At 43.7% G+C, this 13343-nt stretch overlaps 1 protein-coding gene across 4 annotated transcripts in view; it reads right to left on the reverse strand.

Moving 5' to 3' along the window:
* The window catches only part of GLT1D1 (glycosyltransferase 1 domain containing 1), a 121405-nt gene that overhangs the window by 80393 nt on the left and 27669 nt on the right, over nt 1–13343 (reverse strand). For all 4 annotated transcript variants that reach the window (XM_064379575.1, XM_064379576.1, XM_064379577.1 and 1 more), the window contains exon 3: nt 8892–8997. In XM_064379575.1, coding sequence (XP_064235645.1) covers nt 8892–8997 — 106 coding nt within the window. The remainder of the gene's footprint in view (nt 1–8891; nt 8998–13343) is intronic.

Below are 13343 nucleotides of genomic sequence, written 5' to 3' on the forward strand. Positions count from 1 at the left end.
GCCTGGGAAAGGTTCTCTGTGCATAAGAAGCTATGAAATTACTGGGCACCACAGGCAGGGTATGAAAAAGAGAAAGAAAAAAGCTATGAAATTAATTCTAAAGATAAAAGAAAAGCTGTACGTTAAAATTAAAAGACTACTGAAATACCACAAATGTGCAATTGACATGGAAAAAACAGGAATATTATCCTCACTCAGGAGTTCTTCAAAATTAACAAGCAAGTCAGACAGTCCAAGGGAAACAAAAGGGAATGGCAACAATGGGACATTCACAGGAGAGCAAATACAAGGGACCACAAATGGAGGAAAAGTGAAATTTCTCTAATAAAACAAATCTAATTAGAATGATAGGAAACAATTGCAACACATATAAGATTGGCAGTTTTAAAAATAAAAATGCCCAATGTTGACAAAGGTGAGAAAATGAAAACATACACCTACTTGGTGAATTAAAATGCAAATATTCTTTCTGAAGAGAAATTTGAGAAACTGCATCAATATATTAATATGTTCATATCGTTAGACCTTGCAATTCTACTCTATGAATTCAACCTAGAGGTGTAATCAGACAAGTGCACAAAGACGGAAACAGATTGTTCTCTGTGGTGTTGTTTATAATAAAGATATAAATGTCCAATCTCAAAGAATCAGTTATGGAATTTATGATAGAATTCTATGCAGCCATTAAAACCATGTTCAGCACCTTAAAATTTTCAAAAATATTCATGATGTTTTGTTAAATAAAACAGGTAGCATGCATCCACACACATAATCAAAGTACCAGAAAGAAAGGACAGAAACAGAAAAAAGTATTAAAGGAAATAATGGCTGAAAAGTTCCCAAATGTGATGAAAAACTTTAATCTACACTAATCCAAGCTCAGCAAATTTCACGTAAGATAAATACAAAGAGATTTATACCCAGACATATCACGGTCAAAATGTTGAATGCCAAAACAATGAGAAAATCCTGAAAACAACCTAAGAAAATGACTCATCACTTATAAGAAACCACGGTGAGCTCAACAGCTGACTTAACAGAAACAATGGAGGCCAGAAGGCAATGAATGAGATAGCTGCTTAAAGTATTGAAGGAAAAAAACGTAATTGTCTACCAAGAATTTCACACCCAAGCTGGGCGCAGTGGCTTACACCCGTAATCCCAGCACTTTGGGAGGTTGAAGCCAATGGATCACTTGAGGTCAAGAGTTCAAGACCAGCCTGGCCAACTTGGTGAAACTCCATCTCAACTAAAAATCAAAAAAAATTAGCTGGGCATGGTGGCACGTGCCTGTAATCCCAGCTACTCAGGAGGCTGAGGCAGGAGAATTGCTTGAATCTGGGAGGCAGAGGTTGCAGTGAGCCAAGATCATGCCACTGCACTCCAGCCCGGGTGACAGAAGGAGACTCCATCTCAAAAAAAAAAAAAAAAAAAAAAAAAGAAGAATTTCATGTCCAGCAAAATTATATTTTTCCTGTTTTTTAATTTTTATGGATACATAATTGTTTTACATATATATCAAGTGCATGTGATATTTTGATATCACATGTGTATGAACAAATCAAGGGTAACTGGACGACCCATCACCTCAAACATTTATCATTTCTTTGTGTTGGGAACATGCCAAATCTTCTCTAATTATTTTGAAATATATAATAAATTACTGCTAACTGTAGTCACTTGATTGTGCTTCTAAACGCTGAATCTTGCTCCACTAAATAGCTGTATTTTTGTACCCATTAACCATCCCCTTAATTCCCTCTTCCCACTACCCTTTCCAGCATTCCAGATAAATAAAGCAAGTAGCTTAAAAATAGTGTGTGTCATTCCACCCAAATTTTCAAAAATAATAACAATAAAAATAAAAATATAGTCACAAACACACAAATATAAGTAATTAAAAGATCACCTAGCGAAAAGCTAGCCATGGTTAAAGTACACATAAAGTTCAAAAAGAATTAGGTAATTTGCTTTTCCCTGGCTTCTTCAGTACTTCTCAAAATTTCTACTGCATTGGGACAGCCATTTTTTTAGTTAGAAAGAAAATTCTTATCAAAACATTTTATAAAATCAGGACTTCCAATCTTTCAAGACTTCCTGTAGATAATATATATTCTCCTATCTTTCTCCCACATCATTATATTCCCCTCTACCCATTATAAAAATGCTATTATTTTTCTTACCTTAAAAGTGACTCTCTTAATCCCATAGTCCCTGCTTCAATTATTGCCCTTTTTCTCTTTTCTCCTTGACAAAAAAAGCCCTAGTGTTACCTTGACTCAACACCTCCAATGCGTCTCTTCTCATTTAAACCACTCCAGGCAGCTCCCCTGACTGCACCATTGAAACTGCTCTCAAGGTCGCTAATGACCTCCACGTTGGTAAGCTGAATGGTTCAGTTCTCAGTCTTCATCTTACTTGACCTGTCCGCAGCAACAGACACATAGGATCTCTCTTTCCTCCTTGAAATGCTGCTTCATTGGTTTCCACCATACCATTTCATTTCATCTAATGGCTACTCATCTCAGTCTCACTAATTTCTCTCTGATTTCTCGAAAATGGAATGCTTCAAGACTCAGTTCTTGACTTCTTTTCTCTGCACTTACGCTCTTGGTGATCTTGCCAGTTTTCAGTTTTCAACAGCATCTGTATATTGACCAACAAACTGACCCTCCCCTGACTTGCCCAGACTTCTACCTACTTCCCACCTCCATGCAGATGCCTCATACAAACCTTAAGCTTCATAACAATGTCAAGTAATAAGAACCATATTTCTAGTGAATAAATAGATATACATATAGTTGTATATATGTACATACATTTCCAAGCTCTGTCTACTACTAAGGCTTACAAGAAATGATACTGAGTAAGCAATAAGCATGATCTTTATTTCTAAATAACATTCTCTAAAAAGAAAAAATATAAAATAACCGGAGTCCTTTGAGAAAGAGCCACTTCCAGAAATAGGACAAGGGAGACAGGAGATGAATCAGAAACATTTCATGATGCCAGAAAGCCGAAAAGTGCTCAGAAAATAATGAGAGCATGCCAAAAGAACACAGGCATCAGCTCAAAGCATCTCCCATGGGCAAATCTGGGACAATTTGAGCACCCAAATAAACAAAAATAGATAACCTACAAAGGAAAATAAAATAAATATCATGAGTCCATGTTTTTGTGTGTGTGTGTGTGTGTGTGTGTGTGTGTATTTTTTTTTTTTTTTTGAGATAGAGTCTTGCTCTGTCACCCAGGCTGGAGTGCAGTGGTACCATCTCAGCTCACTGTAACCTCCGCCCCCCAGGTTCAAGCAACTCTCCTGTCTCAGCCTCCTGAGTAGCTAGGATTATAGGCACGTGCCACCATGCCCAGCTAATTTTTTTTCTTTAATTTTTAGTAGAGATAGTTTCACCATGTTGGCCAGGCTGGTCTCGAATTCCTGGCCTCAAGTGATCTACCCAACTCAGCCTCCCAAAGTGCTGTGATTACAGGCATGAGCCACAGCACTCAGCCCCCACGAGTCCATGCTGAATAACAAATAAATAATCAAATAAGTAAATGAGATCAAAGGGGAAAGTCTTCCATGAGGTAGAATTTCAGTTAATAAACAAGATGAAGTGTAAATGGAAAATCACCATCAGGCAAACACCGCAGGAATAATTACTGCAGAGGAGAATCAGGAATGGACGATTCCTCCCCAGGAGCAGGACCTAGAAATGGCAGGTTCTTCCTCCAGAAGGCTCCCCTTCCCCTGCCTGTGTCTGCCTCCAGCTTTCCTTTCTGCCCCCTCTACAACCCTGTCACCAGTCGAGTCACATTCCATCCAGGTCCCCTAGTGAAGAGAGCAGTAAGGAAAGATGGATAGAGAGGAGACCACGCTGGACTTCACACCAAGGCCCTCTTTCATAGTCCAAGCACCAAGCGGTGCTGACGGGAAGGAGGCTGGAACCCAGCAAGGGTGTTCTACTGGCCTCAGTTACGAGAACCTCTCCATTTGCTCCGAAAACTAACAAGAGATGCAGGGAAACTATATCTAGGGGAATAAACTTCATCCTGTGAAAATAAGATAAAAAGGAAAAAAAAGGAGCTAAATAACAATTGCCTGAGCCGAGCACGGTGGCTCACACCTGTAATACCAGCATTTGGGGAGGCTGCGGAGGGTGGATCACAAGATCAAGAGGTCAAGACCATCCTGGCCAATATGGTGAAACCCTGTCTCCACTGAAAATACAGTTAAGTAGCTGGGTGTGGTGGTGCACGCCTGTAGTCCCAGCTACCCAGGAGGCTGAGGCAGGAAAATTGCTTGAATCCGGGAGGCAGAGGTTGCAGTGAGCCGAGATCACACTATTGCACTCCAGCCTGGTGACAGAGCGAGACTTGGTCTCAAAAAAATCCCAACCAACCAAACAAACAAACAAAAACAATTGCCTGACAATGGGCAGTTCAGGGGAGTGTATAAACCTTCCTTTCCTGGGAAACTGAGAAACAAGAATTGAACAATTAGTGGGGCGCAGAGTCTCACAGCTCTAATCCCAGCACTTTGGGAGGCCAAAATGGGCAGATCACTGTGGTCAGGAGTTCAAGACCAGCCTGGCCAACATGGGGAAATGCCGTCTTCACTGAAAATACAAAAATTAGCTGGGCATAGTAGTGTATGCCTATAATCCCAGCTACTCAGAAGGCTGAGGCAGGAGAATCGCTTGAACCTGGGAGGCAGAGGTTGCAGTGAGCTGAGATCACACCACTGCACTCCAGCCTGGGCAAAAAAAAAAAAGAAAAATGAATAAAAATATTGTTAATCAAATGAATAAAAGAGAGTTTGTATTAAATGAAACACCTCAAAAATAGCCTTATAAACAGGAAATATATAGCACACAATAGGTTAAACGAGGTGAATTTGCTGTTGTAAGGCCGGCTGCGTCACCAGGAGCTTGGACTCATACCTCCCCACTTTTTTCCGAAACCTCGGACATGCTCGGGGATGTTCCCTTCTCCCTTTCTCGCACAGCCTGGCTTTCCCTTAAAGAACCCAGTATGCAAGCAGGGTCTTGTGATTTTAGCCAATAGCAGCCAAGTCTTTCTAGCCAATAGCAGCCGAGTCTTTCTAGCCAATAGCAGCCGAGTAATTCTAACCAATAGCAGCCAAGTCCTGTATGCAAACAAAGGCTGGTAACCTTACCCAATAGTAGTCCTGCTCTCCCACAACCAATCGAGCTCTTCCATTCCCTATAAAACCCCACATGTGCTCTCTATTATGATAAGGTTGTGTGAAAGGAAAATATCTTGAGCCCCCAAAATCACTAAGCTAAAGGGAAAATTCAGGCTAGGAATTGCTGAGGGCAAACCTGCCTCCCATTCTATTCAAAGTTATCCATCTGCTCACTGAGATTAATGTCTGTCTGATTGCCTCCTTCGGAAAAGTTTATCAGAAATTCAAAAGAATGCAAGCTTTCGTCTGTCACCTGCTTGTGCTCTGGAAGTCCCCTCCCTGCTTTGAGTCTTTCCACCTTTGTTTTCCAGACCAAACAGATGCGCTTCATACATATACTGATTGGTGTTTCATGTCTCCCTAAAATGCATAAAACCCAGCTGTGCCCTGACCACCTTGAGTTCCTGTCGTCAGGACTTCCTGAGGCTGTGTCACGGGTATGCGTCTTTGACCTTGGCAAAATCAACTTTCCAAACAGTAACTGAGGCCTGTCTCAGGTTTTCTGGGTCTACACTTGCATTGCCACAACGGTATGTTCAGGGCTCTGCAGGAAGGACTAGGGTCCTAAATGCAGTGATACCTCCCAGTAACCCTGGTTTTCAGAAGCGAGACGGACACCTACATTACCAAAAAAGGAACTGGAGGCTGCAGACAGAACATTGAGCACTGTCCTTGGTATGGAATAGGGTGATCCAGCTACACAAAGTCTTGAAGTGTCCCCAGCTCCCCGGCCAGAGCTTCCCAGCCATGAGGTGAGCCACAGAAAATTGATGGCTGGTGATTTATTGGCTTAAAATCAGTTACCAGTTTTGCTTTGTTTTGTTTTTTACAATGATTCAAAGATTTAAACGAATTGAAGGGATAGTTAGACAGAACTGGTTGGGCCATCTGTCAACTTTGAATTCAGGGTTATTCTAGACACAGGTGAGGCGTTCTAACAGCAGCAGCCAGTGAGCATGTGGGAGGGACAAACTGCACGGGACCCTCTGCCTGTCTGGGGAATCCCGAGGAGGCCGCTGACCACCTCAGAACTTACCAGAAAAGTTCTTTGTATGCATGTATAGTTAGTTCTTTTGATTGAATTTCCTCTTTTTTCATAACTTTTATATGATCATGGAAGATTCATATTGCTTTTATCATTATTTTAATTTTTTATTTTTTTAAATAATTTTTTTTTTTTTTGAGACTGAGTCTCACTCTGTCACCCAGGCCGGAATGCAATGACAAGATCTTGGCTCACTGCAACCACCACCTCCCAGGTTCTTTTTCTGTTGTTGTTTTTTGTTTTTTGTTTTGGGACAGAGTCTAGCTCAGTCACCCAGACTGGAGTGCAGTGGTACAATCTCAGCTCACTGTAACCTCCGCCTCCCAGGTTCAGGCAATTCTCCTGCCTCAGCCTCCCCAGTAGCTGGAACTATAGGCACATGTCATCACGCCGGGCTAATTTTTATATTTTTAGTAGAGATGGGGTTTCACCATGTTGACCAGGCTGGTCTCAAACTCCTGACCTCAGGTGATCTGCCTGCCTCAGTCTCCCAAAATGCTGGGATTACAGGCATGAGCCACTGTGCCTGGCCACCTCGAGGATTAAGTGATTCTCCTGCCTCAGCCTCTCAAATACCCCCAATTACAAGCACCCACCACCACTCCCAGCTAATTTTTATATTTTTAATAAAAACAGGGTTTCACCATATTGGCCAGGCTGGTCTCAAACTCCTGACCTCAAATGACACACCCTCCTCGGGTCTCCCAAAGTGCTGGGATTACAGGCCTGAGCCACCACCTTGCCTGGCCTACTTTTATCTTTATTTTATTTCTTATTATTGCATTTATTAGACAAAGAAATGGGAGTGATTTTTTTTAATCAAGCCTTTCAACCCGCTTTAAATTACTGTACAAATATGATAATTTTCTAAGTATGCCTTGTGAAAAGGCACAATGACAACAAATTTAGTTCAAAGATCATAATGGGCTTTTATTAGCAATTCTAGAATCAGGCAGCACCTCACTGTATGAAACAGAATAAGTGTTCTGATGAGCTGAGCAGAGGTGGTGTGTTTTATAGACAGACACAGAAAACAAAAAGCAGACGGGCATTTCAGAGTTACTTTCGCTATATGGTTAAAGCAAAGGAGACTTCCCTATTCTGATGACTGAAGTTTTCTGGAATCTCTTGCTTTTTAGAAAACTGGCCCATTTCAGGCCAGGCACAGTGGCTTACGCCTATAATCCCAGCACTTTGGGAGGCCGAGGCAGGTGGATCACTTGAGGCCAGGGGTTTAAGACCAGCCTGGCCAAATGGCAAAACCCCGTCTCTGCTAAAAATACAAAAATTAGCTGAGTGTCGTGCCAGGTGCCTGTAATTCCAGCAACTCAGGAGCCTGAGGCACGAGAATCGCCTGAACCTGGGAGACAGAGGGTGCAGTGAGCCGTGATCTTGCCACCGCATGTTAGCCTTGGCAGCAGAGTGAGACTGTCAAGAAAAAAGAAGGGGATGGGAGGGAAGGGGAGGAAAGGGGAGGGAAGGGGAGGAAAGGGGAGGGAAGGGGAGGGGAGGGGAGGGGAGGGGAGGGGAGGGAAGGGGAGGGGAGGGGAAGGAAGGGGAGGGAAGGGAAGGGAGGGAAGGGGAAGGGAGGAGAGTGGAGGGAAGGGAAAAGAAAAAAGAAAACTGCCCCATTTCAAAGTTCAGTTTGATTACACAGTGCTCAGCAAGAGTGAGTCCTTTCTGTCTTGGGCTGGTCTGCTAGGGCCCAGTGCAGGGGCCAGTCCTGGACAACAGCCTCCCATGAACCTCCTTTCACCACCTCAACATGGATAAAGTTGGGAAGTGCAGCGCTGGAAGGAATTCTCAACTGGGGATAGTAACTTCCCCCACCCTGGGGGCACTAGAATTATATGGAGACCTACTGGGTAGCTGTGGTGCCTCGATGGTGCTGCCAGCGGGTGGTGTCTGGGATCAGAGATGTGCAGGGTAGCCCCCAGGATTATCACAGTGACGCCTTTGAGAAGCAGCACTCAGAGCACAGAGCGCTGTCCTCACAGCAGCTACCTCTGAGGTTCCCGGGACAGCTGGAGGGACACACCCAGGGAAAAGGACTGAGCCACCACTTAGAAATCCAGGTGGTGACACTGCTTACAAATGGCATATATATATATATATCTCAGAAAGCTACATAGACAAGAGCCATGCCAAACACAGTCGACTTGGGCAAACCTGAGGCAAACTAGATCCTAATTTGTGTGCTGGAGTTTGCCTGTGTTCTGTGTTTTCTATATTTAGATCACCTCCTTTTTGAGAAGAGGGCTTGCACTATCACCCAGGCCGGAGTGCACCCATAGCACCCTACAGCCTCGGACTCCTGGGCTCAAGTGATCCTCTCGCTTCAGCCTCCCAAGTACCTAGGAACACAGGCGTGACTCACTGTGCCCGGCTCCATGCAGACCCTTCTAAAGAGGCTTCTCTAATATCAACTGTAGTTAAAGACTTGAGCGCAATAACCTGTTAGCAATGACTATTGGTGGCAGAATAAAAATGTAGCAAGTGAAAGAAAAGGTTACATGAAATTGGTTTTAAGCGGTAAGATGTAACCCTTCCCGACAATGGATTCCATCGTCTTTCGGTTTCAGTTAATTCCATCCACATAGTTTAAGTGTTTGACATGGGTGAGATTCTCACAAGTATTACCTGGCTTCCTCAAGAACTCTTCTCATCACTGTGTTTTTTTCTTTCTGGTTGGCATCTTCATTTACATCAGTTCCACCAAAGATGATTCCAAAAGGGATTCGGTGGCCTGCAAAGCGATGACAGTCACAAAGCAGAATTTAGCCCTAGAAACAGCCTTCGCCAACCATTCCCAAGCAAGAATCTTAATCGCCGACGTTCCCGGATCATAGGAGCCGTGTTCTGCTGTATGTTCAGCTGCATCCACCTCTCCTGAAGAGCAGAATGGGCATCACTACAATAAACGCAGCACCAAGAGCAATCGCGGGAGGCCCCACCGCTGTCGTCAGGGCTGTCCTTCAACTAATTCATCTTAAACTTTAGCAAATAAAAAATCTTGTTAGCCGTCATCTATCAAAGCCAAGCCTATCATTCCTAGGAAATGGGCTAATCTGGAATCATCAAAATTCATGACAAAAAAAAGCGCTCTCCAAATGAGTCCTGTTGTTCATCACCACCAGCAGGCACCATGCTAGCTTGGGATGAAAACAGGGGAGAGAGAGGCACCACCTTGAGGATATCCCAGAACTGTTCAGTACAGCAGGGGTGATGAATTAGGAAAGGCACAACTAGGATGAGGGCGTAACGTGAGAAGGAATTTGCAAAGGGAGCATGTGTTTTCCAAGTGACAGGCCCCTGTGCAGATGGGAGGCAGCAGGTGAGTCCACGCCCTGCCTCCTTGATGAACATTTCATGAGCACAGAAGGGCAGGGCAGGGCAGGGCATTAGGCCTGTCCATCTCAGGCTGAGTGATGTGCTCATCAAAAGCTACTCCCCGAAAGGACTCCCAAGGTCAACTAAAAATGTCAAGAGACTATGGCCAACAAATCACCCAGTAGACCAGATCTAACTGGAGTTCATCCAGTTAAATTTCTCAAACTAGCTGTTTCTATCAAGATAGTTAAAGAAGAAACTGATCTTTCCTTTTGTAGGGCTTTGAATTGTTTTTGTTATGTAAATTAGCAGATCCTGTCTTCTTTTTCTCTATCTAGGTCACTCACACGCTAGAATTCCACTGCTATGAATTCAGGCTCCAGATATTGAGCCCAACAATAATACATATGGCTCCAGCAAGGCTAAAAGTAGCACAATTTGAGAAGTAGCCTGTAGGTCGTGTGCACTGGTGAAGGCCAACTCTTATTTTTGGAGCTGTGTGTGTGTGTGTGTGTGTGTACTCACACAGAAAGACTGGCCAAAAAAGGGCATCTTGGTGAACAAAAGATTCTTGCACAAAAACAAAAACCATAAGCACACATTTCTTTATGCACAGAACATCTGTGACAGTACAAAATAATAACTGTTGTCACCTCTGGGGAAGGGACTGGGAAGGGTACAGATCTGGGATAGGCTGGGCACAGAGGCTCACACCTGTAATCCTAGCACTTTGGGAGGCCAAGGGGGGGCGGATCATCTGAGGCCAGGAGTTTGAGACCAGCCTGGGCAACATGGCGAAACTCCATCTCTTTTTTTGTAAAAATACAAAAATTAGCCAGGTGTGGTGGTACACACCTGTAATCCCACTAATCAGAAGGTTGAGGCATGAGAATCACTTGAACCCAGAAGGTGGAGGTTGCAGTAAGTCAAGATCACACCACTGCACTCCAGCCTGGGCAATAGATCGAGACCCTGTCTCAAAAAACAAACAAAAAACAACAGAACAAAACAAAAAGATCTGAGATGGGAGTGAGACTTTTCACCGTGTAACACTTTATATTGTTGGAATTTCTTACTATAGACCTGTAAGAACTTTTCCAAAAACACTGAGAGACACAGAAATGCCCACCCAGCAGAGATGGTTCACCATGGGTGACGGGTCTAGGCTTTGGGAGATATTAGGACAGAATGAAGATTTTTCTCATATGGGAAGGACAGGAATCTGTGGAAGGGAGAATAATTGCTCCCAGTGATGTCCACATCCTAATTCCCAGGACCCATGAGGCTGTGACAGGGGAGGGCATTTTGGTAGACTATCCAGACAGGCTCAACATAACCACAGGGGTTGTTACAAGTGAAAGAGGGAGGCCAGGTACAGTGGCTCACGCCTGTAATCCCAGCACTTTGGGAGGCTGAGGCAAGCGGATCACCTGAGGTCAGGAGTTCGAGACCAGCCTGGCCAACAGGGTGAAACCTCATCTCTACTAAAAATATAAAAATTAGCCAAGCATAGTGGGAGGCACCTGCAATCCCAGCTACTCCGGAGGCTGAGGCAGGAGAATTGCTTGAACCCGGGAGGCGGAGGTTGCAGTGAGCCGAGATTGCATCACTGCACTCCAGCCTGGGAGACAAGAGCGAGACTCTCTCAAAATAGAAAGAAACAAGTGAAAGAAGGAGGTCAGAGAGTCAAGTTCAGAGTGAGGAAGAACCCACCAGCCCGATGGCTCTGGAGATGGAGGAGGGCCATGAGCCAAGACATGTGGGTGCCCCTCAAGGCTGGAAAACACGAGTAACCAGACTCTCCCCAAGAGCCTCCAGGAAGGAGCGCAGCTGCGGACACCTTAAGTTCAGCCTGGGAGACCCTCTTCCGCTTTCCAACCTCCAGATCCAGCTCCCGGGTCATAGCCTCAGGGGTCCTGGAAATTAGGATGCAGACATCTCTGGGAGCAATTATTCTCCAGAACTGGAGGTCAGGTGAGGAATTTGTGTTGCCTGAAGCCACTGAGTTTGCGGTAAATTATTACAGCAGCAGTGGGAACTGATACACTCTAATACCACAAAGGGACCATATTAGAACATTTTCAAGCTGCTGATAAAGAGGTACCCAATTGGTATGGCAATTGGATATGTCTGGGCAATTTACAAATGAAAGAGGTTTAATGGACTTACAGTTCCACATGGCTAGAGAGGCTTCCCAATCATGGCGGAAGGTGAAAGGCATGTCCCACATGGTGGCAGACAAGACAAGAGAGCTTGGGCAGGGAAACGCCCCTTTATAAAACCATTAGATCACATGAGACATATTCACTATCATGAGAATAGTACGGGAAAGGCCCACCTCATGATTCAATGACTTCCCACCAGGTCCCTCCCACAGCACATGGGAATTGTGGGAACTATAATTCAAGATGGAATTTGGGTGGGGACACAGCCAAACCATATCTGGAATGTTCCCCCAATAAAAACTGCTACTGAAGGAGGCTAAGGAAAATAATAGGAAAGTCTTTTTCAGTGAAATTGCCAAAGACAGAAAAATAGACACCCAAAAGATACACACCATCAACGAGGTTGTTTAAAAGGTATGAGCATATTTAGTACTTAAGACGACAGCCCTTTCTTACTCAGTCAGCCCAGCAGCAATAACCATGTTGTCAAAGCTAATTTGACCTATCTGGAGAAATCACAGGACTTTCACTCCAGACAGCCCCAGGTTAGAATCCTGGTTCTCCACCTGCAAGAGGCATGACTTTGCGCAAGTTACTCAGTTTCTCTGATCCCCCTGCTACATCATCTGTGAAACGGAGATAAGATTAATTAGCTGACTGGTGAGACTATATATGACATTCTGGTACAAGGCAGACCTCGTGAGAGCTAGTTTCACCATGTTTTATACTAAAGAAGTTTTAAATACATGTATCCAGAAATTAGTACTTAGAAGAAGGGAATATGGGATATTTCATTTAGTTTTCTATTTTTTCAATGCTCATTCTATTGTTAAGAAAATAAAGTTTTAAATAAGTAGCATGTTAGCCTTAATGGCAAAAGCCTATTATAAGGCTGGGTGCAGTGGCTCATGCCTGTAATCCCAGCACTTTGGGAGGCTGAGGTGGGTGGATCACTTGAGGTCAGGAGTTCAAGACCAGCCTGGCCAACATGGTGAAACCCCGTCTCTACTAAAAATACAAAAATTAGCTGGGGATGGTGGCACATGCCTGTAATCCCAGCTACCTGGGAGGCTGTGGTAGGAGAATTGCTTGAAACTGGAAGGCAGAGGTTGCAGTGAGCCAAGATGGTGCCACTGCACTCTGGCCTGGGTGACAGAGTAACACTCTGTCTCAAAAAAAAAGGGCTATTATAAATTCACCCATGATTGCAACTGAAAAATTCTAGCAGTACTCTGCTATATAGCATGACGTAGAGAAAATATTTTTGCAAACTCTCTTTTTATTATTGTGTATATATATGGTGTACAACATGATGTTTTAAATTATGACTACATTGTGGAATGGCTAAATCAAGCTAATTAAGCCAAGCGCAGTGGCTCACGCCTCTAATCTCAGCACTTTGAGAGACCAAGATGTGGGGATCGCTTCAGCCCAGGAGTTTGAGACCAGCCTGGGAAACACAGCAAGATTCCATTTCTTAAAAAAAAAAAAAAAAAAAAAAAAAACAAGCTAATTAACGTGTGTATTACCTCACATATTTATCATTTATTTGTGATGAGAACACTTAAAACCTACTACTCTCTTGCAATTTTTAAAT

Source organism: Aotus nancymaae, unplaced genomic scaffold (genome assembly GCF_030222135.1).
Source record: "Aotus nancymaae isolate 86718 unplaced genomic scaffold, 86718_ANA_hifiasm-v0.15.2.pri h1tg000021l, whole genome shotgun sequence".
NCBI classification, from domain to species: domain Eukaryota; kingdom Metazoa; phylum Chordata; class Mammalia; order Primates; family Aotidae; genus Aotus; species Aotus nancymaae.